Below are 27941 nucleotides of genomic sequence, written 5' to 3' on the forward strand. Positions count from 1 at the left end.
AATAGGGTCCTACCAAATTTACAGTCCATTTTGGTGAATTTCACAGTTGTAGGATTTTAAAAAAATCATACATTTCATGATTTCAGCTCTTTAAATCTGAAATTTTATGGTGTTGTAACTGAAGGGTCCGGACCCAAAATGGGGATGTTGGGGGATTGCAGTATTGCCACCCTTACTTCTGCATTGCTGCTGATGGCAGTGCTGCCTTCAGAGCTGGGTGGCCGAAGAGCAGTTGCTGCTGGACGGGAGCCCAGGTGTGAAGGGAGCACCGCCTCCAGCAGCATCAAGAAATAAAGATGGCATGGTATGGTATTGCCACCCTTACTTTGGTGCTGCTACCTTCGGAGCTGGGACCTTGGCCAGCAACCGCTGAAGTAAAGGTGGCACGGTATGGTATGGCCAACCTTACTTCTGTGCTGCTGCTGGCTAGGTGCTGCCCTCAAAGCTGGGTGCCCAGCCAGCCGCCGCCACTCTCTGGCCACCCAGTTCTGAAGGTAGCGCAGAAGTAAGGGTGGCAATACTGTGACCCCCCCCCCCCACAATAACATTGGGACTCCCCTCCCCCGGCCCTCTTTTGGGTCAGGACCCTCAGTTTGAGAAATGTGGTCTCCCCCACGAAATCTGTATAGGATAAAAGTACACAAGACCAGATTTCGTGGAGGAGACCAGATTTCACGGTCTGTGTCGTGTTCTTCACGGCTGTGAATTTGGTAGGGCCCTATTTATAAACCATTAAGTCACAAACTGTCAACACCCCATGTCGAAGTATACAAAATAAATATCCTTAAATCATATCAGTTTTTACTATTTGTTCGCCAGCTCATTTGTAACCAGCCTAATTAAAAAGTCTGAATCCCTGGATTTTGACTCTTAAGTTCTCAGGCAGCATTTTTCTTTTATTGACTGTCTGTCTGTAAATTTCAATTATTGATAGAAATATTTTTTCGTGGTTTGCATGTGTAATGTGAAATCGACATTCGCTGATATTTACCGGTTAAAAAATGTAATCCCTCCAAGCCTGCATAGCCCTCCATCCCCGACGTTGCTCTCAGCTTGAGATCTTATTGTCTGATCTGGATTTCCCAACCCTTCCCCCTCTTTTCTGTGTTCAGGGTTGTCATTTTCCACATTTTAGTCCCTAGACTCACCATCTCTGTCTAAACTGCGTTTTTGTATCATCCTTTTAGTTTATTAGGACCAAGGTTAGTGTATGCTATTCCTTTTCTAGGGCACTTCCGTAAGGAACTGAAACAAAACTTGATTAACACTACTCAGTTAAATTCATTTTGAACATTTAATTATGGTCTCTTCTCCAGTTACAGTTAGTTGTCTAGGACTGATGTCAAACAGCTCTCTTGTGCCACCCCCGAGGCAGTTTCACTTCAGTCACAGAAATGGAGATACAAAACTTAAAGGGAGAAGATGTGCTTAAGATTTGGACTTAACCTTTCCTTCCCTGTTTTCCCTCCCCACCCCATTTTGTTTGTGTTGGACAGTGCGACATTTCCTGAATGTCTTGCTGCCAATTCAAGTTCAGTGTAGCAAAAATTGAACTAGTTATGGAGTGGTGGGTAGTATGAAAATAGGCAGCACTACTGGAATAATTCTGTTTTTTTAAATCTGTGATTGTGTAGATGACTCTACTTGGTTGGGATCCTTGAGGATGAAAGTGCTGTAGAAATGTAGAATATCAGTCATAACAAATATACACTAGCGTTGCAACTTTGTTAAGAGAACACAGACTAAGCATGGAATTGTACTTTTCCACCTATGGAAGAAATTACATGCCCATCAAAATGACCGTCTCCAGGTGAATGGTCAAACAGAAACAGAAATCGAGTGACCAAAGAGATTGAAGTGTTCTCCGACTTGTTTTTGAATGTTATAATTCTTGACGTCTGAATCAGATTACAGACCTAAAAGTGGCAATTCTTCAACAAAAAGCTTCAAAAACAGACTCCAATGAGAGACTGCTGAATTGGAATTAATTTGCAAACTGGATACAATTAACTTAGGCTTGAATAAAGACTGGGAGTGGATGTGTCATTACACAAAGTAAAACTGTTTCCCCATGTTTATTCCCGCCCCCTTCTGTTCCTCACACATTCTTGTCAACTGCTGTAAATGGCCCATCTTGATTATCAGTACAAAAGGTTCTCTTTTTCCCCCCCCTCCCGCCCACTCTCCTTAAGTGATCACTCTCGTTTTGTGTGTGTATGGTAACACCCATTGTTTCATGTTGTGTGTATATAAAATCTCTCTACTGTATTTTCCACTGCATGCATCCGATGAAGTGAGCTGTAGCTTACGAAAGCTTATGCTCAAATAAATTTGTTAGTCTCTAAGGTGCCACAAGTCCTCCTTTTCTTTTTTCGTCAGTAAGTCATCACCAGTCCTAGTACTCAGTGTCTAGTTGAAAAGACTGTGTGTGCGGCCTCTACAGTGTACTCTACAGAGGCTGCACTTGTGTATCTGAATTAGTTGGTAGAGGGTTCTTGGTGCCAAATGCACTGATCGGTTTTTTCCTTGGCGAAATTTTGCTTGTGCCACAAATCTAGTCTTGAACAAAGGGTTTTCCTGGCTTGCTGTATGGCTAGAGTCGTCCTTTATGGTAGCACAGTGCATTTTAAATACACCATCGTAATGTATATAGAGTTTACACTGTAACATATCCAAGACGAGCATCTAGGGAAGCTTTCTTTTCTATAGCAATTTAGTTACTTGCTGCAGAAAGTTCCATAGATTTTGTCCAGGTGAGTGTGGTCAGTCTAATGATACTGAGTTTCAGATCTATGAAGTCATGGTATGTGTATGTATCTTACTCTGTGGCCTGTTCTTATGTTTTTAGGATTCCCCCTTTACAAATGCAGGAATGGGATCTAACCTAAACCTTTTGGGTGAGATAGAATGTGATGCCAGTATAATGGATGGAAAGTCATTAAATTTTGGAGCAGTTGGAGCACTGAGTGGTATGTTAACTGTATATTATAAAGCATGAATACAGTTCAGGTTTAAAGATGATTAATGCTTTCCCTTAAGAGGAGAGCTCTCAATTTCACTCCAAAATACTCCCATTGAAGTCAGTGGATGGAGGATTGGGCCCATAACTACTATAAAACTCCTGTACTTTGCTTTAAGTATTCTTTTTTTTAGCGTTCTAGTTTGTCATGAAGGTAATTCAGTCTCTGATCCTGAAAGGTGCTCCCGTGGAGTGGAGCACCTTTTAGGCTTGGGGCCTTGGCTATGCTGTAGAGTATAAATAGTGTCGAGATGCTAATACAATATGTAAATGAAACCAGTAATATGGCTTAATCTGCTTTTACAGTCTGTCTACTTGCAGACTTGATTTAATTCCATGTTATGGTGTGTAAGTGTACACTTTTTACATTTCATTTGAAACATACAATATCTGACACAACTTTTCCAGAGCTGTCTGAGACAGACGTTTGTTGTTACTCTCAAGGCATATTGAGTTTAAGATTTTTTTTTTTTTGTCACAACTCTGACGTAAAAAATTAGAAAAGTGCTTTACAAATGTGTTCCTCTAACGCTCTCTGTGCGATGAGAAAATGAACCTTGCTGTTAACACAGCATCTCCGTTCTGGTCAATTTAAAATGTCTCTTCACTTGTAGAATCCTATGAAACACACTTTTCAAGAGACAGCATCAAGTTGCTCAAGCCTCAAAACATCTGAGATGTTGAAAAATATCATAGAAAGTGTGCTACTGACTTACACGCTTTTACAAGGGCCATTATAGATTTTTCTGTCTTTGAAAGTGAATACATGTAGTAAAACCCGGGGAGGCCACTGAGGTCTGCAAAATGTCCTATTTTGTTTTTCCCCCATATCCTACCATACCATAAAGCTGGTAGTCATAGAAATGGAGAAATAAATGAGCAAACATCTCTGAGAATGAAGAAGAGGATCACCCTGAACCTGTTGCCTTCTCTTGTGGCTGTTTTAAAGGTGACTACAAAAGGCTTTGAGAAAGAATGGACTTGCTTTTTTTTTTTTTTTTTTTTTTAAACTGCTTCATGATTTATAGGAGGCTAGAAAAGTAGTGTCCCTTTCTTGCTACAGGGTTTTGCCCCTTCCCTTTTAACTTCGAATTTCTGGACTCTTCTAGTGGGGCAGTCACATTTCAGTGCACTCCTAAAGAAAATGCTAACTTTAACAGCAAGTGCCAAGCCTTTGTACAGTTATCAGTTTACCATTATATTGAGATCTCTGATATTGCAGGCAATATCTTTTGCCTTAACAAATGTCATGCAAACTTGTAATATCAACAGGAAACTGAATTCCTAATGTTGGTTAGTGAAAATAAAGCCTGCAACAGTTGTGAAACAACATTTAAAATTTTTGTTCCTATTTCTTTTCAGGAATCAAGAATCCTGTTTCAGTTGCAAATAGGTTGTTGTGTGAAGGGCAGAAGGGAAAACTCTCTGCTGGCAGAATTCCACCTTGGTAATTGCTTTGTTCTGCTTGACTTTCCTTTAGCCTTTGGTCTTTAATGAATGCAATATTTGAAGGTTATTCTTATCCACAGAAGGCTGATGCTGTTTGTTACACACGAGCAATAGCGTGCCTCTAAAAGGAAGACTTGCTTTGTTCTCTCATCTTGGAACATATTATTGTGCACTTGGTGCAGCTGTGAATAGAATGAAATATTGTGGATAGAAGATGATACTATGTTGAGTGTTAATTTCTTTCTTCATGGCTGTTGACACAGATTTGTACTATTACTAAATTCTTATTCCTAATTTGATTTTTAAGAAGTCCTGTAAACTTGTTAGTTAGAAAAAAGGAAAAAAATCATTTTAAGAAACCAGGTTTGTTTGCCTTTTCTTATGACAAGATACAGTTTTTCTAAGTGTTAAACTTAAGATTTGTATAGAGTTAAAACAATAATGGATTTTGAAATCCTTTATCTTACTCTCTATCTTTATGGCGATTCCATCTTTTAACCTAAAGTTGGAAAATAAAGATTACAACGTTTTGTTAACCAAAAGAGTTATCCTTTCCAAATGGGAAACAGTTTATTAAAGATGCAGCTGAACAATGGAGAGCATCTTTACAGTGCGTTAAAAATGCAACATTTTTCTTAATATAAATCTGTCTAAATGTTGAAGAGGGAATAAGAAGTACCTTGCAGACTTTAAGTAGCATACATATTTTGAAAGAAACTTAATTATGCTTGTCAATAGCGCATCAGGTAACAGTGAAATCAGGAGACGATGCTAAGAGCTAGTGTATGAAAAAGCAAACTTTAAAATCTCAATTAATCAAAAATACTACTTAAACTGCCAGATGCTGGGACTGGATGACAGGGGATGGATCACTTGATAATTGCCCTATTCTGTTAATTCACTTTGAAGCATCTGGCATTGGGCATTGTTGAAAGACAGGATATTGTTTTAGATAGATGTTAGGTCTGATCCAGTATGGATATACTTATGTTCTAATTTGCATCTGATTCCCTGCATTTACTAAGGCTTATAAACATAGGTATAACTATTAACAGCCGATTAAAATATTTATTTCCAGAGTTTTAAAGCCTTTTAGTAACTGCTCCTTGCATGAGCAGACATAGTGCCTACTATCTTACTACTGTAATACAATTGTTGACACTGGCCATGTGAAAAATCAGTACTTCAGACATGGTTTTGCAAATCTTTTTCAAATTCAGCAGATTCATCAAATGTTTTGCAAAAACAGCCAGGGTCTGAAACTGCATGTGATCTTTATCCTGGGAAATATAGGGGAAAGGAAACTGATTGTCAGAAATCATTTACTGCATACCCTTAAATATTCTGAAATATGCTTAACTGGAAATGTATTTCCATTTTATCCCTATTCATTTGATGTATGTGAGTCTTCAACGTCATCAGCAGTCTAAAAAAGCAGAAGACTTTTTTTTTTTTTTTCTTTTTTCTTTTAAAGAAAAGAAGCTCTTGCATGTGATTTGGTAACTTATTTAAATGTGATAGGACGTGGGGAGGGATTGGTTGTAAGAAATAAACTGTCTCATAACTACATGTTCTCTCTCATAGTAAAACTACGCAAAGGGTCAATTCTACAGGTAGTGGGGACTTTCTTTCAAAAGCCATTTAAAAGCCACCAAACCAAACAATTTGCCTGGGAAGAAGCACTTGCTAGTTTTTTTGTTTAAACTCCTTCTTCTGTGTGTTTTAGCTTTTTGGTTGGTGAAGGAGCTTACAGATGGGCAGTTGATCATGGGATACCAGCATGTTCGCCAGGTATCATGACTACAAGTGAGTAAACTGGTGGTATGAGTAGAAGGAACAGGTCAGAGTGACTTTAAAAATGGTTTCATATTTTGAAGTGTATTTCACTTCACTGGTATCAGTCATGATACATAAGGATGTTTTAAGTGCTATTATTCTGTAGAACTTGGATAATTAACCTTTATAATTAAAATTTAGCTCTATTTTAGGTCAATAAGTAATACAAATTAATGACTTAATGTATATAAACATTAAGAAGTTTCCTGTCTAAAGTTGCTGATACTCAAATCATCAAACAATGATACTCTCCAAAACTAAGACAGCATTATACTTGATCATATTAACTCTTATTCAGATCCACAATGCATTTCATTTTCCAGATAATTTGATTCATAGTCCTTGCTGAATGAAACTCTTAACAATTTTTCCAGTTTCTAAAAAAGCAAAGGTCTTGAAAAATTTATTTGGCTTGATTCGACAGAATATCTTTACACTCCTTGTTTCCTTTTTCTAAAGTCAATGGGGTTTAAGGAGTGTTATATACAGCAGCTGCCACTTAGTCAAGGAGGTTTCTTACACTAACTCTATCCCTACGTAAAATTTCCTTTGTTGCTAGCACCATTGGAAGAAGCGACCGTGAGTTTTCAAGTGTCTGCTGCCAAATGGCATTAAGTGCTGTCATAAAATGGCTTACAGCAGATCTAGATGACACTGGTCAAAAATGCTCATGGCCACTGTGACCTTGTCTTAGCTTTTAAAAACTTCAGGACAATAGCTTAGCAGAGGCAAGGTTTAGATAACATCAGGGATTTCATATCACCTCAGCACAGTCTCAGTACGCATGTATATATAGTAAGGAAAACTTCAGTATAAATGGTTAAAGTCTGGCAAAGTTATACACAACTGAAAACAAGCTTTTACGACGGGAAGTATCTGCAAACTTAATAGGTGGTGCTACCAGCCCCACCTGTAATTGCACATACCATCCATACAAGCTAAAAATGAATGCATTTTGGAGCCAAATGCAGATTGGGAGGTAGAGTTTAATGTGTCTGATCTGGTTGAGTTCCTGTGTTGGACACTCAGTAGACTGCTGTGCTGGGAATCACCTTACTGGGCCCTGTGTGACCTTTAGCCTCCAAAGCCTTAAGAGTGCAGGCACTGGCCCTTGCTTGGACCTCTAGGCATGCACTCAGGGTACAGCTTCTCTGCCTAACACCCCTTTCTGAGAGATGAGACCCAGCAGTCCAACTACCTCACCCCTGGAACCAATGCTGACCCCGTGTCCCCTGTAGGTTAAACATACCTTCTCCCAGAACCCCAGCTGTGTAGGCATTCTGGGTTTACATCTCACTTCTTCAGGATAGTGAAAGCCATCAGAAAGAGACAGACCTGGCACAGATTTTCAAAACACCATTGCTCTTTGCTTAATAGCACAAGAAATAGATCTACACAAAATAATAAACTCACCTGTACACATTTCCCTATGTCAGGTTCTTTGATACTCTGGTGAGCTCTCAGGCGTTGAGCAGAGCTGTCTGGGATCCTTTCTCTGCAGCTACTGACTTACCTTCAGAAACATGGAGCCTCTCTAGGTTAGCTAGCTTTCTCTGACCTTGGCTGGTCTGCAGTTAAACAGGACACCCTGCTATATAACAGCCTGCCCATCTCTTACCCTTTCCTGCCCAACGCTTCCTGTTCCTGTCTGTGAATTTCTCAAGTTTATATGTCCCCCCTACCAACATCTGGTTCCTTTGTTCTGCTCCTTATGTTTTTCCATTCTTGACTTCCTCTACCTAGTCTGCAAGGGCTGGTGAAGTATCTTTTTCCAGCTCCAGTCAGCTTCCTTGCGTAAGTGTACAGTCCATTGTCCCTCATCTGGTAGTTACATGCTTCAGCCCATGTCAGCAAGTGGTGGATAAAACATCCACAATTAGGTATTCCCTGATATAGTAATCTTTTAATAGATTCATAGCATCAACCAGAATTCATAAACTGTACAGACATGTTACCCAAATTACCACAGGGAGGTAGATCTAAATACTCTACAGTTCCCACAAATTGTGGAGCTGATTATTCTGGGGAATCAGGTTCTGAAGTAAAAACTGAAGATCAGGGCTGATAATACACACCTTGTGTGTCTAGATGGATGACCACTGTCTGGAGAGTGACTTCTGTTTCAGTGAAGTGGGTTGATGGAATGCAAATTTGTATAAAACCTTAATTTGGGATTACAACATTTGGATTAACCCACTAACACTGATAATGTTACGGTGCACTTTAAGGTAGCCGAGCACTGCCTTCTGCCCTTCTAGAACACAGAGGGTGCCTAAATGTAAACTAAAACCCAGGAAATAGAGTTAAGGTAACATCCCTCTTCCCCTGCCTGCTCCCCAACCTTAACTCTGACCCTGTGGAAATGGCAGCAGGCATTGTGAATAAAGAAATTGTGTGCTCAGCATATTTTTGCTTCATTCCTAATTGGACAGTTGTACTATCCGTAATATGCTATGTCCACTTAATGTCTACACAAGTGGAGTACAAGAATACTTCATCTCATCCTAATAACCCCTTCCATATTCTGAGTGTCCACCCAAATCTTCAAATGTGCACTGGCATTCTCATACAGCGATGCACACTCCCTGTCCTCTGCTCAACTGCTCCTCCAGTGAATACTAGCAGTGTGGCACAGACATTGTTCCACAAAGGTAACTGAAGGTTCTTTCTTAAAAGGTTTTCTGAAGGTGATGATGAAAGGGTTATTATCTCAAAATCTCTAGGAAGAGTGTGTGTGTATTGGTTAGGAAGAATGATTAAGTTTTAGGTCAGGCTTAGCTAACTCATGTTTTTGACAATCTGAGTATACATGTGGATTTTAGGACATTTGGGGGGAAAATGGCCCTTAAACAGAAGACTCTGGCTAAACCTTAACTATGGAAGTTCTATTTCTTCTCATCATGTGGCAAGTAAATGAGCTCAATTCACTGCCTGTGTTCTGCTGGCAGAACTCTAGCCAGTTAGTGGTGTAAAGTCTACCTGGAAGGGATCACAGTGATGCAAGCTTACTTGCAATTCTCTGAGACCCAGGAGCAGCAAAGTGCAGCCCAAACAATGTATAAGCTTAGCACAGGGCAAAGTGGGGCGAGGGCACCCAGGAGATGGTCCCCCAGGTGTGTTGACTGAGTGCATCTGATAATGAGTTCTGATGGAGCTCCACAGTAAAACAAAACTGTCCTCCCTGGTAGAAGCCCATGGCAGATAATGGATATACCATTGCCTGCCTCTTCCTGTGGTGAATCATGTTCCTTGGGTGCAGAAAACTTTACATGTACAGGGACATACAGATTGATTCACTCCTGCAAACACAATCTTGGTGGCTGTATGGCTTTATCTTGTCACATGTTGGGTCAAAATCTGTGACACTACTAACAGCTGAACATTACTTTGCTTTACATGCTGCTGTCTTTGTCAAAGTGGAGCAATATGAAGGAAAATTAGATCTAATACAGTAATTCAATTTAGCCCAAGTATAGCTGGTGTAATATATCAGAGTTAAATTTCATATTAACATACCTATTTTTAATTACTTGCATCTGTTTCTGTTTTCAGTTATGCAGTAGTTATTTAGCAGCTGCTGAGCCGATTGCTGTGCTAAGCCACTTTAATTCCTGTAATTTGCTGGTATATTCTTTTTATACTCCCTCCCTCCAACTGCAGTATTCTCTTTTCAAACTGCGTTAAAAGGGAAAGTGTACAAAAACCTCCTTTCTGATACTGTTTCAGTCCACTCTATGAACTGACTGCCAGGGGGTGCTGTATGACTAGTCAGAACTTGATCTGATCTCCAAAGATAGAAAACATATCCTTACTACTCCCACTATCTTGGGTTCATAGCTTATTTTAAACTTGGGTACTATGACCTTGTCTACACTACTGAAGTAAGTCATCTGTTACGCTACTCCAGCTACGTGAATAGCGCTGCCCTGCGTCGACAGGAGACGCTCTTCCGTCGACTTACTCGTTCCAGTGGAGTTCCAGAGTCGACTGGAGAGCGCTCTGTGGTTGATTTAGTGGGTCTTCACTCGACCCCCACAGCATCGATCGCAGCAGCATCGATCCCTGGTAAGTGTAGACTTGGCCTCTATCTTGAATCATTAACATACATGTTGCCTTAATGGTAATCTCAGTATAGAAACACCATGTTACCTACTCCAGCAGAAACATCACATAATACTTATGAAGATCTATATTTGTAATTGTATATATCAGTTACTGAAGAAAAGTATCAGATTTACCATTAACCCGAATTTAATATTTGTGATTTGACCGTGATAGAAATTTCTATATTGCTGTATCTGTTAATCGTATTTGAAAAAAAATTAATGAAATATTCAAATGATGAACCCAGGTTGGAATGATTAGAAATACTACTCAAAAGAACAGAACAGATTGCAGTAGGAGAATGGAATGGAAAACCTTGTGGTTATATAACTTATTTTTTGTTGTGCACTAACAAAAACTAGGATTTAAGCATCTGACAGTAGTAAACTTCTCAGTTATGGTATTTGAAAATCCGTTCAATTTATTTAACTAGGTGCCTATTTGAAACATGCAGTCATAGAAATATCAGATTATTTAAGCATATGTATAAATAGTACTGCTGTCAAGTGAAGAACAGGTAGATTTGCTAAATCTTGCTTTCTGAAAATATTCAAATTTTCTTGCACTTTGTACCTTTTCTATGAAATCATCATCATATAGGACAACCCTAATGCTGTGAGATTGTGGTTTTAAGACTTGTCCTCTGAAATCTGGAATGCTAGATTAGTTTCCAAAATAGTTAGTACACACTCAAAGCGTGCAACATCTTGTATTAAAGTATGTCTTTTCATATGTGAACCACAGAATTACACCCAAAGATAAGAAATGTATTCACATAACTTGCTCAGTAAATATTCACCATGAAATATAATTCCATAAAGTAACACCACAAACTTTATTATGTGACTTGTAATTAATATCACAAATTTGGTCTGAAGAGCTTGACTTCTGGTGATGCCTCAGCTTGGACTGTACAGGTATCCCTGCAATCATGAAGCCTATTAAGGACCAAAGTACTGTTTAGCATTATATATGCTATTTTGTAAAGCTTTTATTCCAAAGACGCTGAAATAGTTATCAAAAACCTTTGCAAAATCACATAGCTGAACAGCAAAACAAATCTGTAGAGTCTTAGGCAAACTATATTCAGATGCATTTATGGTTGAGTACATAGTAGTAGTTTTGGGTAAATGTATTACAGGGATGTTGCAGTTTTCCCCAAAACAACTCTTCAAGAAATTCCGAGGTCAGATTAAATTGAAATGAAATCTAAACATGTTGATTTATGAAAATGCAGTTAGGGTACCCAAGAACCTTACCTCTGCCCTCAGCCATGTAACATGATTATAAGGCATTTTGGTGCATGTGGTCTTAGAATAGAGAAATCTGTCTCTTAGAGATAGATGAGTTTCCCCCTGCCCATTGGTGTAATTGCCAGACAGATTTAGGGAGGTTGGGTGCTCTAATTGTGCATTTCCATAACTTAACATGTTTTAAGTTTAACTCTGCATTCCTTTGTTTATATTACACATTTGCTGTAATGTTTTGTCCTAAGTTGTTAAAGTACTTCAAACTTGAACATTTTTTTGTTTCGGAATTTCTTTAATGTATGAAACTTTGCATGGAAGCCAAATACAGTTAATGATCATTAATGTCAAATCATGAAAAATGTAGTATCAACCTTAAATCGTGTCTGTGGTCAGATTCATGGTATTCTTCTTCGAGTGCTTGCTCATGTCCATTTCACATTAGGTGTGTGTGCTCGCCATATGCACCAGTGCTGGAAGTTTTTCCCTCAGCAGTATCCGTAGGGGACTAGCTCTAGCGCCCTCTGGAGTGGCGCCCGCATGGCGCAGTATAAGGGGCGCCGCCAGCTCCCCCCACCCTCAGTTCCTTCTTGCCGCCAGTGATGGTGCTGGAATATCTGCTGTTTCAGCTAGCGTTGTTTTGTTTTCTGTTCTTGTGAACTTTGAAAATCTGTAATATAGTTGTGTACAGTTAGTAGTTTCTTAGTTATCCTTAGTAGTAGTTCTCAACTTTTCGTTAGTCCCAAACGGGACTCAGCTGTTTTAAGCCCTGCTATTGCTGCGAACGGCCTATGCCCATCAGCGATCCACATACCAGCTGCCTAAGGTGCTTAAGCAAAGGGCACATAAGTCACAAGTGCTCTATCTGCAAGTCCTTTAAACCTAGGACAAAGAAGGAGCACGATATCCATCTGAAAGCGCTCCTAAAGGAGTCGGCACTCACTCTGGCACCGGAGCAGCAGTCCAGCTCCGCACTAAGCACAGAGGCCTCTGTGGGCAGTGCTCTGCCAGCGTGGTCCACGAGCCAGCACCAATCCCCCTCCACAGCTCTGGGGAAGAAGTCAAGCAGTGCAGCCCATCTCATGCTTCTCCTGTGACCCCGGATAGCGGGGCAGGCCCTAGCCAGTTTCAGGTGCCGTCGACGCTCGAAGCTCTTTGAGTGTCTCAAGAGATCCTGATGCTCCCCATGCTGCCCACACTGACTCCCGCGGTACCCCAGTGTCAGGAAAAACCCGCATTGGGACCTGTGCATGTGTCCCCACCTCAGCAGTACTGATCCCCATTAAGAGGGACGTCCCACCAACGTTTGCCCACCTGAAGCTGTCACGTCTCAGGACTGGAGAGGCAGGCTCAGCGGAGCCCACCTCAGTCCCCCACCAGGGGCACCAATTGAGGGACTCAAGGTGTAACTTGCTGGTAGATTGGCACAAACCCTCTGAGGCATGTGCCACTCAGCAAGAATGCCGGGACTGGCCCCGACTGTCTCCAAGGGCCCAGTACTGACCCCGGGACCAATCGGACACCAGAAACCACTGATTGCTGGGCCATCATCACCTGCCTCCAAGAAGGAGGTCGCCCTATTCAGGACGATCCTCCTGGCAACCGGGCCGTAGTAGCTCCCGGTCCTGTTCAGTGTCCCAGTGCTGGTCAAGTAGTATGATGCGTGGATCACTGGGTATCCGACGCAGATCCGCTGAACACCCGAGAGCCCGACCAAGACAGCGTTGCTCGGACAGGTGGACTTAGAGATGTAGTGACTGGCACTGGTTGGACAAGAGCCACTGTTCAGCTCGATCCTGGTCGCCCGGGACCGACTGCTCCACTGGTAGTTCCAGCTCGGAGAGAGATTCCCTGCCTGTGGGACAAGCCCCAGTACCAGCGGTGCCATCTACATTATTGGCACCGGAACCTGTCCCATGGCCCCAAGCACAGTGGCCAGCGCCATGGTATCCTTGGAACCTTTGGGGGTTCACCCAACCTTCCCAGGCTTCCTGATCAGAGTTGGGAGCCTCGGAGAGGCCAGCGACCTCAGTATCCCATCTCCCTCCGGTGCTCGAGGCTTTGGGGAGTAAGACTCCATGGTCCAGGAGGACCATAGGGAGCAAGCTGTTGGACCACCAATGGCCGTGGAGGTTCCTAGAGCACTGTCCTCATCGTCGCCGGACAAGGCTATCACAGGGCCCCCTCACCCAGTTACTCAGGATGACGCCAAAATGCACCAGGAACTTTTGAAGGGGGTCGCTTCTAACCTGGGGCTTCAGGCAGAGGAATTGGAAGAGCTCTCGGACTCTGTTTGATGTCCTCTGCTCCTCGGCTCTTGCCAGGGTGGCTCTACCCCTTCATGAAGGGATTTCCAAGCTCAGTAATGCCCTGTGGCAGACCCCTTCTTCCTTGGCCCCTATCTCTAAAAGGGACGAACTCAAGTACTTCATGCCGACCAAAGGGCACAAGTACTTGTACTCCTACCCAGCCCCTCATTCCCTTGTGACTGAGGCGGTTAACCACAAGGAAAGACAAGGACAACCCAGGGCCACCCCCAAAAATAAAGACTCGAGGAGGCTGGATCTCTTTGGACGTAAGGTTTATTCGTCTTCCAGCCTTCAGCTGAGAGTGGCCAACCACCAAGCCCTCCTTTGTCAATATGATGTTAATATGCAGCAAGCCATGGCCAAGTTTGAAGAGTTGCTCCCCGTGGCTTCCAAGAAGGAGTTCAGAGTGATCCTTGATGAGGGCATGACTGCGGCCAGAGCGGCCCTCCAGGCAGCATCAAATGCTGCGGCTGCCCACACCATGGCTTCTGCTATCTCCATGTGGCAAGTCTCCTGGCTTCTCCTCCATGGGCTGTACACCGAGGCCCAGCAGTCATTGCAGGACCTTCCCTTCGGCGGGGCCCTATTTGCGGAGCAAACACAGCAAGTTGAATAGCCTCAAGGACTCCCGCACCACCCTGAAAACCCTGGATCTCTACGTCCCAGCCCCAGCATGTAAACAGTTCAAACCACAGCAGCCTCAGGGCCAGGGGAGCCAGCCTTGGCAGGACCAGCCCCATAAATGAGCTAAGGGTTACAAGCACCGCCAGAGCCACCCGCCTCCACCCTTGGCCCTGTAGGGCTCAACCTGTAATAAGCAGGGGGCCAAACAGTCATTTTGAGGGTGCGCCTGAGGGCGACCTACCAGACTATTCCCAGGATCCATCTTTCCCAGTGTTCTCCAACTGCCTTTCCCCTTTCCTCTTGGCGTGGACTGCTATAACTTCAGACTGCTGGGTCCTCAGCACAGTGGAACGGGGTTATACCCTCCAATTCTACCTCAAACTCATGAAGAGTTGCCATTTTGAAAATGGCTACTACAGCTCATTGTTCTCAACAGTGGTTTGGGGAAGATGCCATCCCCTTCTGCTGCTGAGAAACGTTGAGGAGGAAGTAAATGGTGGCACTCTTTGCAAGGGCAGCTTGTGGTCTGAGTCCTATTTAAAAACAATAGGTGGTGGCAGCCATTTTGAAAGAGGGCAGTTCTTAGCAGAATTCCTACTGAAGGAGAAACTTTCATTAGTGAAAAATAGCCGAGAGAAAACTATCAATTCTAAAAATCAAGTGTAGCATAAGCATAAGATTTCAGTGAGTTTCAACTATAAGGGAAGTCTGAAGAGACTCCATTAAGAGCATTAGGGACAATGGTTTGACATCAAGAGCTAAACTTATTAAACTCTAATAAATTAATGCATTTACTCAAGAATTCTCAGTGCTCTAATTTTGGGGAGGATATGTTTTATTCTTCCTAAATAAAAGGCTAAATCCCAGTTTTGTGCAAAACTTTAACTATGGAACTGTAACTGACTTTACCAGATTTATTCTATTCTGCATTATGTGGTGGTTGACCTTGCCATTGAAGTACATGCTGAGGTATTTGTCAGTGTAGGAACTGATGGACTAGAAGTTTCATGGGATTTGTGGTGATGATGAGGGCAAGAGGGGAAGACCATCTTAACATCAGCTAGCTGCTGAAATCCTCTCTTATCCTTGCTATTTTTAACTTTAAAGACACAACTCTACAATTCACTGTTTTTTGCTTTTGTATAGGCCATATTTAAAGGTGAGAAACTAGATCAACCACTAAATACAATATTACTGCTCTAATGGTCTTTTACATTTGTGTTTTAAGTGTATAGGGCTAGAAATTGGTCACTTACAGGTTTTCATGCTAGAAGAGATCCTTGTGATCTAGATTGACTATAGACAAAAATCTCACCCAGTAATTTCTGAATAAAACCTGTATCTTGTGGCTGAGTACAGCATAGTTTTTTATACCTCCAATCTTGATTTAAAGACTTGAACTGAGGGAAATTCTACCATGTCCGAAAGTAAATTGTTCCAATGGCTAATTCTTCTAGATGCTAAACATTTGCATATTATTTCTAGTCCGAATTTGTCAACATTTCATTTCTGGCCTTTGGATCTTGTTATACCTCTGCTATCTTAAATAACCGTCCGCTATTCAGAATCTCTCCCCATGTAGGTACTTATAGACCATGTTCAAGTTGTCTCAACCTCCTGTTTAAGGTAAATAGATTGAGCTTGTCTTGCTGTAAGGCAGGTTTCCCAGACTTAATGATTCTGAACCCTTTCCAACTACTCAGCATCCTTTCTGAAGTGTGAGCACAGACCTGATTCCCCTGTGCAACAGGGTGCTTGGAGAGGTTAGTGCAGTTAGCAGTTAGTGCACCTGACTTCCAGCCCCTTGTCTCTCTGTCAGAGCAGTAGAAGTGCCTGGTTTCTGACTCTAAGCTGTAAATGATTTGGCCTCCACCCACATCTGGGTCTTTGTTCTTCAGGGGGGTATAGCAGGGGGACCGGGGCCCTCCCTCTCCACTGGGTCCCAGCCCAGGGTTCCATGGGAAGCAACACCAGCAGGGTCCTCCCTGCAGAAAGTCTAAGTCCGCTGTTCTAGGCTGCTTCCTACCAAAGGAGTCCAAGTGAGCAGGGCCCTGCAGGATCTGCTGGTTCTCAAACGTGGTAGTGGTTGGAGAAGGCCTTGCCTGTGGGCCTTATCCACTCTGTAGTCCCCTCTCAGGCTCAGCCTTCTGTCTAGCTTCCCAGAGAAGGAGTCATCTCTCCTGCAGCCTGTCCTCCTGGGCTTCTGTGCTTCTTTTAACCCACTTCTCCAGCCAGAGCATGCTCAGCAGACCCGAAAGGGCAGGGCTACCTGGGCCTTTTGACCCCTTTGGGCCCAGTGTTGGGTTTGTTTACCCCTTCACACCCTGTTTGTACATCCAAGGATCATGTTAACCCTCTGAGTCATTGCATTGTCCTGGGAGTCTGTGTTCAGTAGGTCATCCATCAAGTCCTCTTGAGTCATTTCTTTCTGGGATACAGTTAACCATCCTTTAAGTGTGACCTGCCTTTTTCCTGGATGTATGACCTTTAATTTGACTGCACTAAAAAACATGTTCAAATAACACCAGTTTTCCAAGCAATACAGATCTCTGTTAAATTGATCTATTGTTACTATATTACCAGTTGGTGTCATCTGTGATTTTCTAGCAGTTTTATATCCTTCAGAAATCATAGATTCAAATATCATTGGGCCAAGAACCAATTTTTTTGGACCTCCGCTAGAAACATGACCTTTGGCTTTGGATGAAAAGTGACTTGCAGTTACTCTTTGAGATCAGTTTTTAATCCATTTAATGTGTTATATTGATTTTTTGAATCAGTGATGCCAACCAGTCTTGTAATCTCATCATGATTATATAAATTTTAACTGCTATGGAGGCTAAAACTGTGCAAATACTTTTTACCAGTTTTCTGGAGTTGAATGACATATTGGTATCCCAAATTCATGTTTATTTGCTGCTTATTACCTTTAGGCATGTACAGTTTCTTGAGTAATGATGGCCTTTGTCCTATGCCCTGCATTTGGTAATCCAGTGGTGCCCTCTTGAAAGGCCATGTTAAGGGAAAAGACTTTGTGAAAATACTATTACAACATACTGCACTGAATCAAAACCTATGTATAAAATTGGCTTTAAAAGCAAATCTCTAGGAGAGTATGCTTCTTGAAAGCACAAACCTTTAGATAAGTGAAAAATGAAAGTACACTTTAAAGTCAAAACTAATTAACTCTTATGCTTGTGAAAGGTGCTAGAGACTCATGTCTTCTATTGATAGCATGTGAATTTTACCTATTGAACTTCGGAGATCTTCATATGTTGAGGGTGCAGTTGAAGTGGCGAAGTAGCCAACCAAGGTGCAAGAGTGATGGGAGACATCCTACAGTGCACTTATTGCATCATTTGGTCTTAGTGCTCTCCCAGCGTAAACTAACTTACAGGACAGTATTAGTAGCATGATGTGAGTTGGCCTATATATTCCATAATCATGTACAGGCATTGGGCCAGTGGATATACAAGTGGTACAGATGGGCTGTGGCCACTACTCACACCATAGGCTGTAAAAGCAGCTGTAGGAGAGGGGAGCCTCAGGGCAGGTAGGATGGACTGGCAGAATACGCTTCCACACAGATTTTTGGACTTTGAACAGATAAGCCAAGAGTATTGGAAGTGCAAATATCCTCCACCCTGTCCTATCAATGTGCATGAGTCTTATTCTTGAAGGATCACTTCCAGGGTGAATAGTTCAGTCTCCAAACCCATTCAGTCCTTTGCCATTGCCAACAATGCTACCAGTAGTTCCAACTAGTATTAATTGTGGTTTAGGTCTATGTATGCTTGTCCATGCAGGACTGAAACCACTAATTTGTTCATTTAAACTGCCACACAGCTTTCAGATGACAGTGACTTAAGGTCACTGGTAACCTAGAACTGAAGAGCTCCAGAGCCTTATCACTGTCCATGAGCCATTTAGGTTCCAATAAATGCACTTGAGCACATCAGTAGGAGTCCTCACCTGCTTGAAGTTACACACGATCTTAAGTGTCTTGCTGGATTGAGGCCCAAGTCAACCTGAAAGTTTACCTGTTAAACATTGAACTTAAATTCACGTGTTTTCTAAATGGCTTGTACTTTTTAGGACAGTTTCTCAAACCAAGCCGAGTTGGAGTTGGAGTAATCTTTCCAATGTAGTGTTGTTCTCTTTTCACTCTTCAGATCAGTTTACACGCTAAAGAGCTCTTTGTATTGAATCATATATAGGCATATTTAACGAATTCCTGCTTTACTATGCTCTGAATGATGGGATGGGTTCCTTTCTTGGCTGTTGCAGGTTGTCCTGTTCCTGAATCTATAATTTTTAATGGATTTGTGAAGACTAGCTTTCTCAATCACTTCAGAGAGGAAAGGAGACTGATAGTTTAGTCCCCACAATTTTCATACCTTAAAAATCTTTTAAGCTAAAGAGGAAAACGCACTGGGTGTCTTTCAATCTTCCCTATTCAATTGCCGAAGATGTAACTACAGTTTCCATGAAACTTTGTGTGAATTGCAAAGGTAAGTTGTGTTCTGCTGGCTAGGCAGTAGAGCAGGTTAGAAAGTCCTGAGGAAACCTTCCTGGTCCCTGCCAGGTCACCATGGAACCATAGGTCCTTGGCCCAGGTACACCCCAGCTATGTAGAGTGCTTTGGGGCTGGAGATCACAGGTTTCTAGGGTCCCCACAGCAGAATGGGAAGCTTGGGGCCTCTGGATTGAGCTGGGTCTCGAAGTCTTCAGGCATCTTGCTGTGGAGCCTGGAGCCAGGGCTCACAGTGGTCCTAGGCTCACTGCCACTGTACCCAGGAACTTGGAAACCTCAGCCTGAGCTGTGACTGTTAGGGTTTAGGCTCCCGCAATGAGCTTGGAAGTCCTTGAGAGCCCAGACCGCAGGCCAGCTGGCTCCCCAGGTGGTGGGAGTCAGGTAGCTCAGAGAGTCAGACGATCCAGAAGGTTGGAAGCCCTGGGGTGCCCAGCTCTGGGGAAGTCTGCATAACAAGGCTGCCCAGGAGCCATGGACCCCGGGATCCCTGGCAGCTGCTGAAATTTGTCAGTTTCACTGTTGTCCACCATTGAATAATAGTGGTGAAACTGGTATCATGTCAGTTTCACAAAAAATGTACCAGGATTTGGGGATCATATTTTGTTTGGGAAACACCATGCTTTGGTGCTTTTGAAACCAATTCTTTTTCAGAATTCCTGGTTCATGAGAAACTTTCAAACATTTGGTTTTAACCTGAATCTGGCCAGAACCAAATTTTGAAATGTTGAAATATTCCATGAACTGGAAACTCTGAATTTTGGCTAGTTTTACTAGGCAGTATCACTTAACTAATAGATTGCTCCTGAAGCTGTGCTGGCTTTGTAAATGATAATTCTACAGAAAGAAAGCTATTTTCAGCTATATTTGAAATGTAATTAAACATTCTTTTGTGATGTAGGGATTTGTTGCATTTAACTTTCACTGGCTTTGGAATATACCTGTATAGGTCTCTGCTTATCAAAGGGAATACCCGCTGCAATGTTTCTTCTATCCCTCTTAGAAGTATGGGGGGAATTAAGACAATCTGAGGGTAACATTAAGTCAAAACTAATTTGAACTACAAAAGTGTTCCTGTCAATATGCTTTTTGTAAAACAAAACCCTCAAACTGAGAATACACCATCATTTTTATTAAGCATCACATTTTTATTTGTAATTTAGAAAACATTTCCTTTTAAATGTAGTTATTAAATGTGGAGAAACACATGTATGCATCCTCAAGATGTATTGATCTTTAGCCTGTGCTGGATTATGGTGCATAAAAATATTGCCTGTGTGTTATGTGGATTTAAATATGTGGGTGAGCATACAGATATATAATTAAACATGGTGAAGAGGCTACACAAACTTATGGATATCATCAAAACAAGCTCACATGGCATCTATTTACATCTTAACAGTCCAAAACAATCATTCTAACAAGACACTTACAGCTTTTCTTTTGTCTAGTGTTGCTACATGACTGCCAAATAGGAAGATATTTAGGGCATCATAACTTCCAGATGTGTTCAGTGACTTGTCTGCATTAGGTATTTTACTCAAGGTTATATTTGAACAATATCTCCTTTTGATTTAGTAAAAGATGTAAAATCTGTAGTACTGAAACTTCACACAATCTATATGTTAACTTTGGCTATTGCTACTAATCATGTGGGGTGGAAGAGACTTCTGAAGTGTAATACCTTACTAATCTAGTATTTGTTTGAATAACCCTTCATTAGTTAAATGCTTCTAAAATATTTTATAGGGTTTAGTTTAGCAGCTTTTAAGAGGAACAAAAGGAAGCTGGAGCTGGCAGAAAAGGTGGAAACAGATCTTATTCAGCTAAAGAAAAGAAGACAATCAAGTGAAAAGGTGAGTAGATCTTTTGTCACTCTTACCGCAAAGATAATTTATAATGTGAAAATTTCACATCTAAATTTTCATTTTGTAGATGAAGTGACCTGATATAGCATCACAAACTACTCATCTTTGGCCATCTTATGCATGTTAGTATCGGTATAATATCAGATCATCTAAATTATCTTCTGTGCTGATAGAACTTCCTGCTATTTGCAATTTCAAAAGAACTGAGAAAAAAGATGCCTTTTTGTCTTGTCTGTGATGTAAATATATCTACACTATTGCACATTTTAAAGTGGAAATGTGACAAGTGTAAATATGGGCAGATAAATATCTAATAAAACATTTTCTCCAGCTTGGGATCTATCATTGTTTCCCATTTTTTAATGTTTCCTGATAACACTATTTTGTGGACCTGGAGGTGGTGAAATTTGAAATATCAGGTAGGTAAATGTGCATCAGTTCATGCATCTAGTATTGACCTGGCCCATGTTACTTATGCTCCTTTACTACAAAACTGCCACAATTCTCTCCTTTTCTTCCCCTCCCTGCTAGTTTGACTTTTGAGCCTTTGTTGTCACTTCAGCATCATGTCTCTCTGTTGCTTAATATATAGGTTTACAGTAGGAGTATTAATATATAGTTGGCTAAAGTAGGATACTTAGTACAATACTAAATAAAAGAAAAATTAGTGGTGGACTGTGTAAGTCACAACTGTGGGGTTGGTCTATTGAAGACTTTACAAGTAGTGCAGCAAGGCAACCGCTGTAGCCTATTCCAAACATATCCCTTCCGTGAAATATGACTACTGTGAAAGTGAAGGGTAGTAGTTCTTTTAAACATTTACTTGCATTTTGTTTGTGGCCAATGCCTTTCTTGGACAGCCAGTTCTCCAGACTCTGGTGGCCTGATTCTCCACTGGCTTGTAGTCACTTACCCTCATTTAAAGTGCACGTAAATGCTACGGAACTAGAATGACAAAGTGGGTGAGGTAATATCTTTTATTGGACCAACATTACCTCACCCACCTTGTCTCTTTAATACCCTGGGACCAATGTGGCGACAATAATACTGCATATGAAAGTGGAATAATATTTTACCGTTGCTCTGTACTGGAGTAAATGACTGCACAAGGTGCAAGGCAGTGAAGAATCAGGCCTATTTCTTCTACATTCTCAAGTCCATACCTTCCTTATGTAAAGGTGCTAAGGCTCAGTAGAGAAGATAAGAATTAGAGGGGGAAAATGGGTTATTTACTGGTATCTGACCTTTGCCTGTTGCTTACAGGCTTGTGCACACTTCCCTGTAACTGAGGGAGGAGGGTCTCTGCAGAGTATTGACATTCATGTAATGTGGGGCAGGTCAATGCTTGATACATGTGCTGGTGCGTGATTTTACCAACCTGCAATTTGAAATTTCAATGGACATGTGGCAGCAGTTATGGGGAGCACCCACAGACCAGGGATAGTAAGTAGAGGAGATGACCAAATATGAGAACTCTGCTTAGTGGTAAGTAATTTGATTAATCCCACCACTTTCTCTAAATTTCAGTGAATTCGGTCCTTATGAAAGAAACCAGATTGACAATGCTGTGGGCTGAAATAATGTGTCTACGTAATATGTAGAATGCAGGCAGTTGCAGGCCAGTGAGAAAGCTTTTAATATGCATCAAATCTGATCTGAAGGGAACAACTTTAGGGCTAAGAGGGATATGTTAGTCCCTGGCCTCCCTCGGTTCAGATGAGGGATTAAATAATTGGATGTAGCAATTCTGTAGCACACTCAACAAAAATTACACTGAAATCAGACCTGGATAACTCATTTTGGGCCCAATTCTGGACCCACTAATACCAGTCAAGACTCCCTCAGACTGCAGTGGGAATTGGATCAGTCCTCTGTGGACAGCTTGACTACTCAGAGGGTCTTGTGAAAGTCAATTGAATTTCCGCTTCCTTAAAACACACCATTTTTCACAGCCTTAATTTTTTTCCAGAGGGCTAGTTCACATGTAAATGTCTTGTTTAGATAGTGTTTACTCATTTAATGTTTCATTTTGGACATCCATTCTCTTTGTTGGGTGGATTTTTCAGAAGTCATGAAGTGGAGTAGAACTTGCATATACAATAAAGTGAATATTTAAAAATGTAAGGATTGGAGCCTTTACATGGTACTTGCACATTACAGGATAAAACCTCAATGAGCTTGATTTTTCTTTTTTTCCCCTAACAGAGTTCCCCTGGGGTGCCTTTCATTTGGTTGACAAACCTGTTCCACGCCAGTGAATATTTTAACCCAACATTTTTAATTACAGCCAGAGTGATTGTCCTAATTTCACTGGAGCCTCTTCAGAAAAAAGCAGTGTCCTGACTTGGCTTTATGCAGTTGCAGTTGAGAGGCCATATGCACTTACATTGCCTTGGTGTTAGCCAGGAAGGTACAGGTAGCACAACATAAACTATAGTTTCAGCTAGTTTCAAAAGACCAGATCTTCAGCTGGTGTAAATCAGTATAACTCATTCATTTCAGCGTGACTGCATCAATTGAACATTTGGCCCAGTGTATCTGTGTGTTGGGAAAACTAGCATGTTAATTGGTCTGAATTAGTTTGGAATCTCCACTATTTGGCTTAATAAAATTGAGTCAGTGGAACACATACTGGAGGAATCACTATCAATTAAGTCTTTTGGATAATCTGATACGAGGATATCAGATCCTTGTTTGAGTGTGCAGTAGCACCTGCCACTGCCATTGTAATTAAGGTGGTGTAAGGGGACTTTTAATGCTTACAACAGCATTTCATGCTAAGTTAAAGCGTGGCATCAAGGTTCCATTACCAAAGGCAGAATATTTTACTAGATTAAATATAATCAAAAACTTTATTCACTACTTCATCTGGTGTCCAAAACATACAATCCTCAAAATTTCATATACTTATGCACTTCTAGAGTAAACTTCTTCTGAGAAGTGCAGAATTTTCCCTACCCATCTTGGAGGGGTTTCCCTGCATTCTTTGCATGTATTGGGGGTGGGTTCTGACCTGTCCCTCCAGTGCTTCCTCTTTATTCTTTCACAAAGCTAAAGATGGACAGTGTAGGCGAAATGGCTGTGCCATTCTCTCAGTACCTGTTGTTCTGGTTCATGGAAGGAACAGATGCGAAAGCAGAGTGTACCCTCAGAGGAAGAGGAAAAGAGGCAACCTCTGTAGTCTACAGCTCCTAACTAGGGATGTAAAATGTTAAATGGTTAACTGATAAGTATTAGTCTTACTGTTAATATATTGCAGGTAACGTTTAAAACAGATTGGTAAAATACTTTTGTGACATTGTAATACCAAATGTGCACATTAAAAAAACCTCAGCAATACCGGGGGGCTCTGGAGTTTGCAGCGCTCTCGCAGCTCGGGGCATCACTTCCGGCAGCTGCCTTTGGCTGAGAATGGTGAACCGCAGCCACTGGGAGCTACAGGCAGCGATGGCTGCGGACGGTCAGTGTAAACAAACTGTCTCGCGGCCCGCTAGCAGATAACCCTGACGGGCCGTATGCGGCCCACGACTGCTTTAAAGTATTCCTCCATAGCACTGAGTACTCCTTTTATATAAGAACTAGACAATGCCACTGACCAGAGTAGTTTTGCTATCGAACAGCAGTATGTCAAAGCATACTGTGGAACTTTTAGTGTGCAGTAGCAGCATCCACACAGCGGGCTAGTGTGCTTTCTGTAAGCTGACTGGTTAGACAAGGCCCAAGTGAACAACAAAATATTCTTAGTTTTTTTTCACAATTTCTACCATTTAGTTAAAAGTTCTAATCTCTGTTATTCTTTAGCATTTCTTTATGAGAGTTTCTAATTTAAAGTTAAAAATCTGTTTAACTTCACTACATTTAGGGGTGAAGAAACTAGAAATTGACCTAAAATACATTTCCACATCTTCAAGATTGTATGTGCATGCTAAATAATTAGATGATACAGAGTTTGAGAAATTATATTCCTTTGCATGTGAGCTAATCTTAAATGTATTCATAAGTGGAGCTGTTTCTGTTTAAGTGGATTAGGTGATTTATTCCCCAGCTGGGCGTGGAGTACTGACTGATTGGCCAACTGTCACCCAGAGTGTTCTGACCGCAGGCACAAGTAATTATCAGCAATAGATGTTCACTTTTGTTCCCCCTATTAACTTCTTCTTTCCAGTATAAAATGCCATTCCCTTCCTAAATATCCATTTAAAAAAACCTGACTTCGAACATGGTTGAAAATGTTTATTCGTACTAGAGGATGGCAAAAGGTCCTGTTCTTAATCTGCAATTTTTTTTGGCTGTTAAGCTTTTTTTCAGTTATATTGAAACAAGCCACTTGCCTGAAGAATTGCCATCTGCTTGATTTGAGTAACATTGGGTTTAAGTCGTATGTACACAAGAGTCTTTGTTCAGGCCCACTGCTTTTGAAAAACAAAAGCCCTAAATTGCATGTTGGACTTGATTGCCAATGCAATTTAGTTTTAAAGATATTTTAACTAACTTAACTGTATGTGAGTATTTTCCTTTTTCTAATTGTGATTTAAGGAGTTTAGGAAATATATACTTGTGCCTGCAGTCAGAACAATCTGGGTGACATATTACTCATCTGCAGAGATGGCTTTTTAGTAGTCATCACATCAGCCCATAGGGTCTTGGACATTGGTGCTTTGATGGTAGGTCCTGCCTTTTACAGTATTCTGGATGTATTATCACTTACGATGCTGCAGTCATTCAGTCCCTACTCCCCCCAAAGGATGATAGTGCATTTGACCAGATCATAGGTAACATCTACGACATAATTTAAGAATGTGCTAGTATATGAGCTATGGAGGGCCACTACGTAGTCTTCAATACATACATTTTAGAAACACTATACCATGTCCCATGCTGCTAGATCCAATGTGGCACTTGGTTCAGCAGTGCTATCTTCAGATCTGGACTGGATTCCAAAGCTCCTTCCTCCCTTTGGGGATACTGCTTGGAAGTCATCCTTCTGCTTAAGATTCACAGCCATGAATCCTTTTCTGCAGTTAGATGCCTAAGCCCAGTCAGCCATTTTCAAGAAACAGAGGAGAAGGAGGAGACCCCTTACAGCCTTTAATGCAGTGGGTAGAGTACTTATCCAGGAGGTGGGAGAGCTGGGTTCCATCCCCCTCTGCTTGATGTGGAGCAGGGACTTGAACCAGAGTCTCTCTTGCTTCTCAGGAGAGTGCCCTTACCATTGGGCTATTAGTACTCATAGGGTATGTCTACACTACGAAATTAGGCCAATTTTATAGAAGTCAATTTTTAGAAACTGATTGTATACAGTTGATTGTGTATGTCCACACTAAGCACATTAAGTCAGTGAAGTGCGTCCTCACCACCATGGCTAGCATCGACTTATAGAGCAGTGCACTGTGGGTAGCTATCCCACAGTTCCCGCAGTCTCCGCTGCCCATTGGAGTTCTGGGTTAAGCTCCCAATGCCTGATGGGGCAAAAACATTGTCACGTGTGGTTTTCGGTACATGTCGTCAGGCCCCCCTCCCTCCATGAAAGCAACAGCAGACAGTCGTTCTGCTCCTTTTTTTCCTGGGTTACCTGTGCAGACGCCATACCACGGCAAGCATGGAACCCGCTCAGCTCACCATTACCTTATGTCTTCTGGGTACTGCTGGCAGATGCAGTACTGCATTGCTACACATCAGCAGCTTCTTGCTTTCACGGCAGACGGTGCGGTAGGACTGATAGCCGTCGTACGTCTCCTGGGTGCTCCTGGCAGACCTCCGTGAGGTTGATTGGGGCACCTGGACAGACATGGCTATTCTCCTCTTAGAGCACTGAATGGGAACCAGAGACTCCAGGTCATTCTCTTCTTTAAGTTTCATCTCATGGAGATTCAGTCCTCCCTGGAATATCATGCGAGCTGGAGGCTTCTGCCTCAGGCTGCTCTCCCAGCCGGCAACACCGCACAGTCACACCTACCTCAGCTTGCCCCTTGCTCCCATGGTTCATGAAGCCTGGACAGTAGTAAGGAGCAGTTCAGCTATAGGCTGAGCAAGTGCAGAATGGTGGTAGAATGTGCCTTTGGACGTTTAAAAGCTCGCTGATGCTGTTTGCTGACTAGGTCAGACCTCAGCGCGACCAACATTCCTATTGTTATTGCTGCTTGTTGTGTGCTCCATTCTCTGGAGTGGAGTGGCTGGGCGCTCGGAGCCTCCCCTCCCCCCACACCCACCGCATTCTTGGGCGTCTAGGTGAGGAGGCTATGGAACATGGGGAGAAGGGTAGGCGGTTATACAGTGGATGCACCAGCAGTCTGTGCTTTTGTTGGCTTTCCTGCAGCTCCAACAGATGCTTCATCATGTCCGTTTGCTCCCCCATTAGCCTTAGCATCGCGTCCTGCCTCTGCTCTTCGCACTCACTTAATTCTTTCCTGGCCTCTGCCACTGAATGCCTCCATGTATTAAGCTGTGCCTTATCAGTGCGGGAGGACTACATGAGCTCGGAAAACATGTCATCGCGAGTGCGTTTTTTTCGCCTTCTAATCTGTGATAACCTCAGGGATGGAAATGATAGGGGGAGTGTAGAAACATTCTATGATTCTGGGGGGACTGCATGGTCACCTGTGCTGCTGACTCCTGCTGAGTTCGCCACACTGACCAAACAGGAAATGAAATTCAGAAGTTCCCGGGGCTCTTCCTGTGTACCTGGCTAGTGCACTGGAGTTCAAAGTGCTGTCCAGAGCGGTCACAATGGAGCGCTGTGGGTAACTCGTGGAGGCCAATACCGTCAATTTGCGTCTGCACTACCCCAAATTCGACTCAGCAAGGTCTATTTTAGCTCTTCTCCCCTCATCAGGGAGGCGTACAGAAGTCGATTTTAAGAGCCCTTCAGGTCGACTGAACAGGGTTGGTTGTGTGGACGCAGTCATTTTTAAATCGACCTAAAATGGATAAATTCGACCTAAGCCCGTAGTGTAG

The 27941-nt window shown here is 42.1% G+C and overlaps 1 protein-coding gene across 7 annotated transcripts in view; it reads left to right on the top strand.

Moving 5' to 3' along the window:
- TASP1 (taspase 1) overlaps positions 1–27941 on the top strand; it is a 166262-nt gene that overhangs the window by 36580 nt on the left and 101741 nt on the right. For all 7 annotated transcript variants that reach the window (XR_014710855.1, XR_014710856.1, XM_084623400.1 and 4 more), the window contains 4 exons: positions 2849–2969; positions 4382–4466; positions 6195–6274; positions 20869–20975. Coding sequence is in view for 5 of the 7 variants with exons in the window: in XM_084623400.1 (XP_084479526.1) it covers positions 2849–2969; positions 4382–4466; positions 6195–6274; positions 20869–20975 (393 nt within the window). In the remaining 2 variants the exon portion in view is untranslated. The remainder of the gene's footprint in view (positions 1–2848; positions 2970–4381; positions 4467–6194; positions 6275–20868; positions 20976–27941) is intronic.

Source organism: Lepidochelys olivacea (assembly GCF_965140295.1).
Source record: "Lepidochelys olivacea isolate rLepOli2 genome assembly, chromosome: 3".
NCBI classification, from domain to species: domain Eukaryota; kingdom Metazoa; phylum Chordata; order Testudines; family Cheloniidae; genus Lepidochelys; species Lepidochelys olivacea.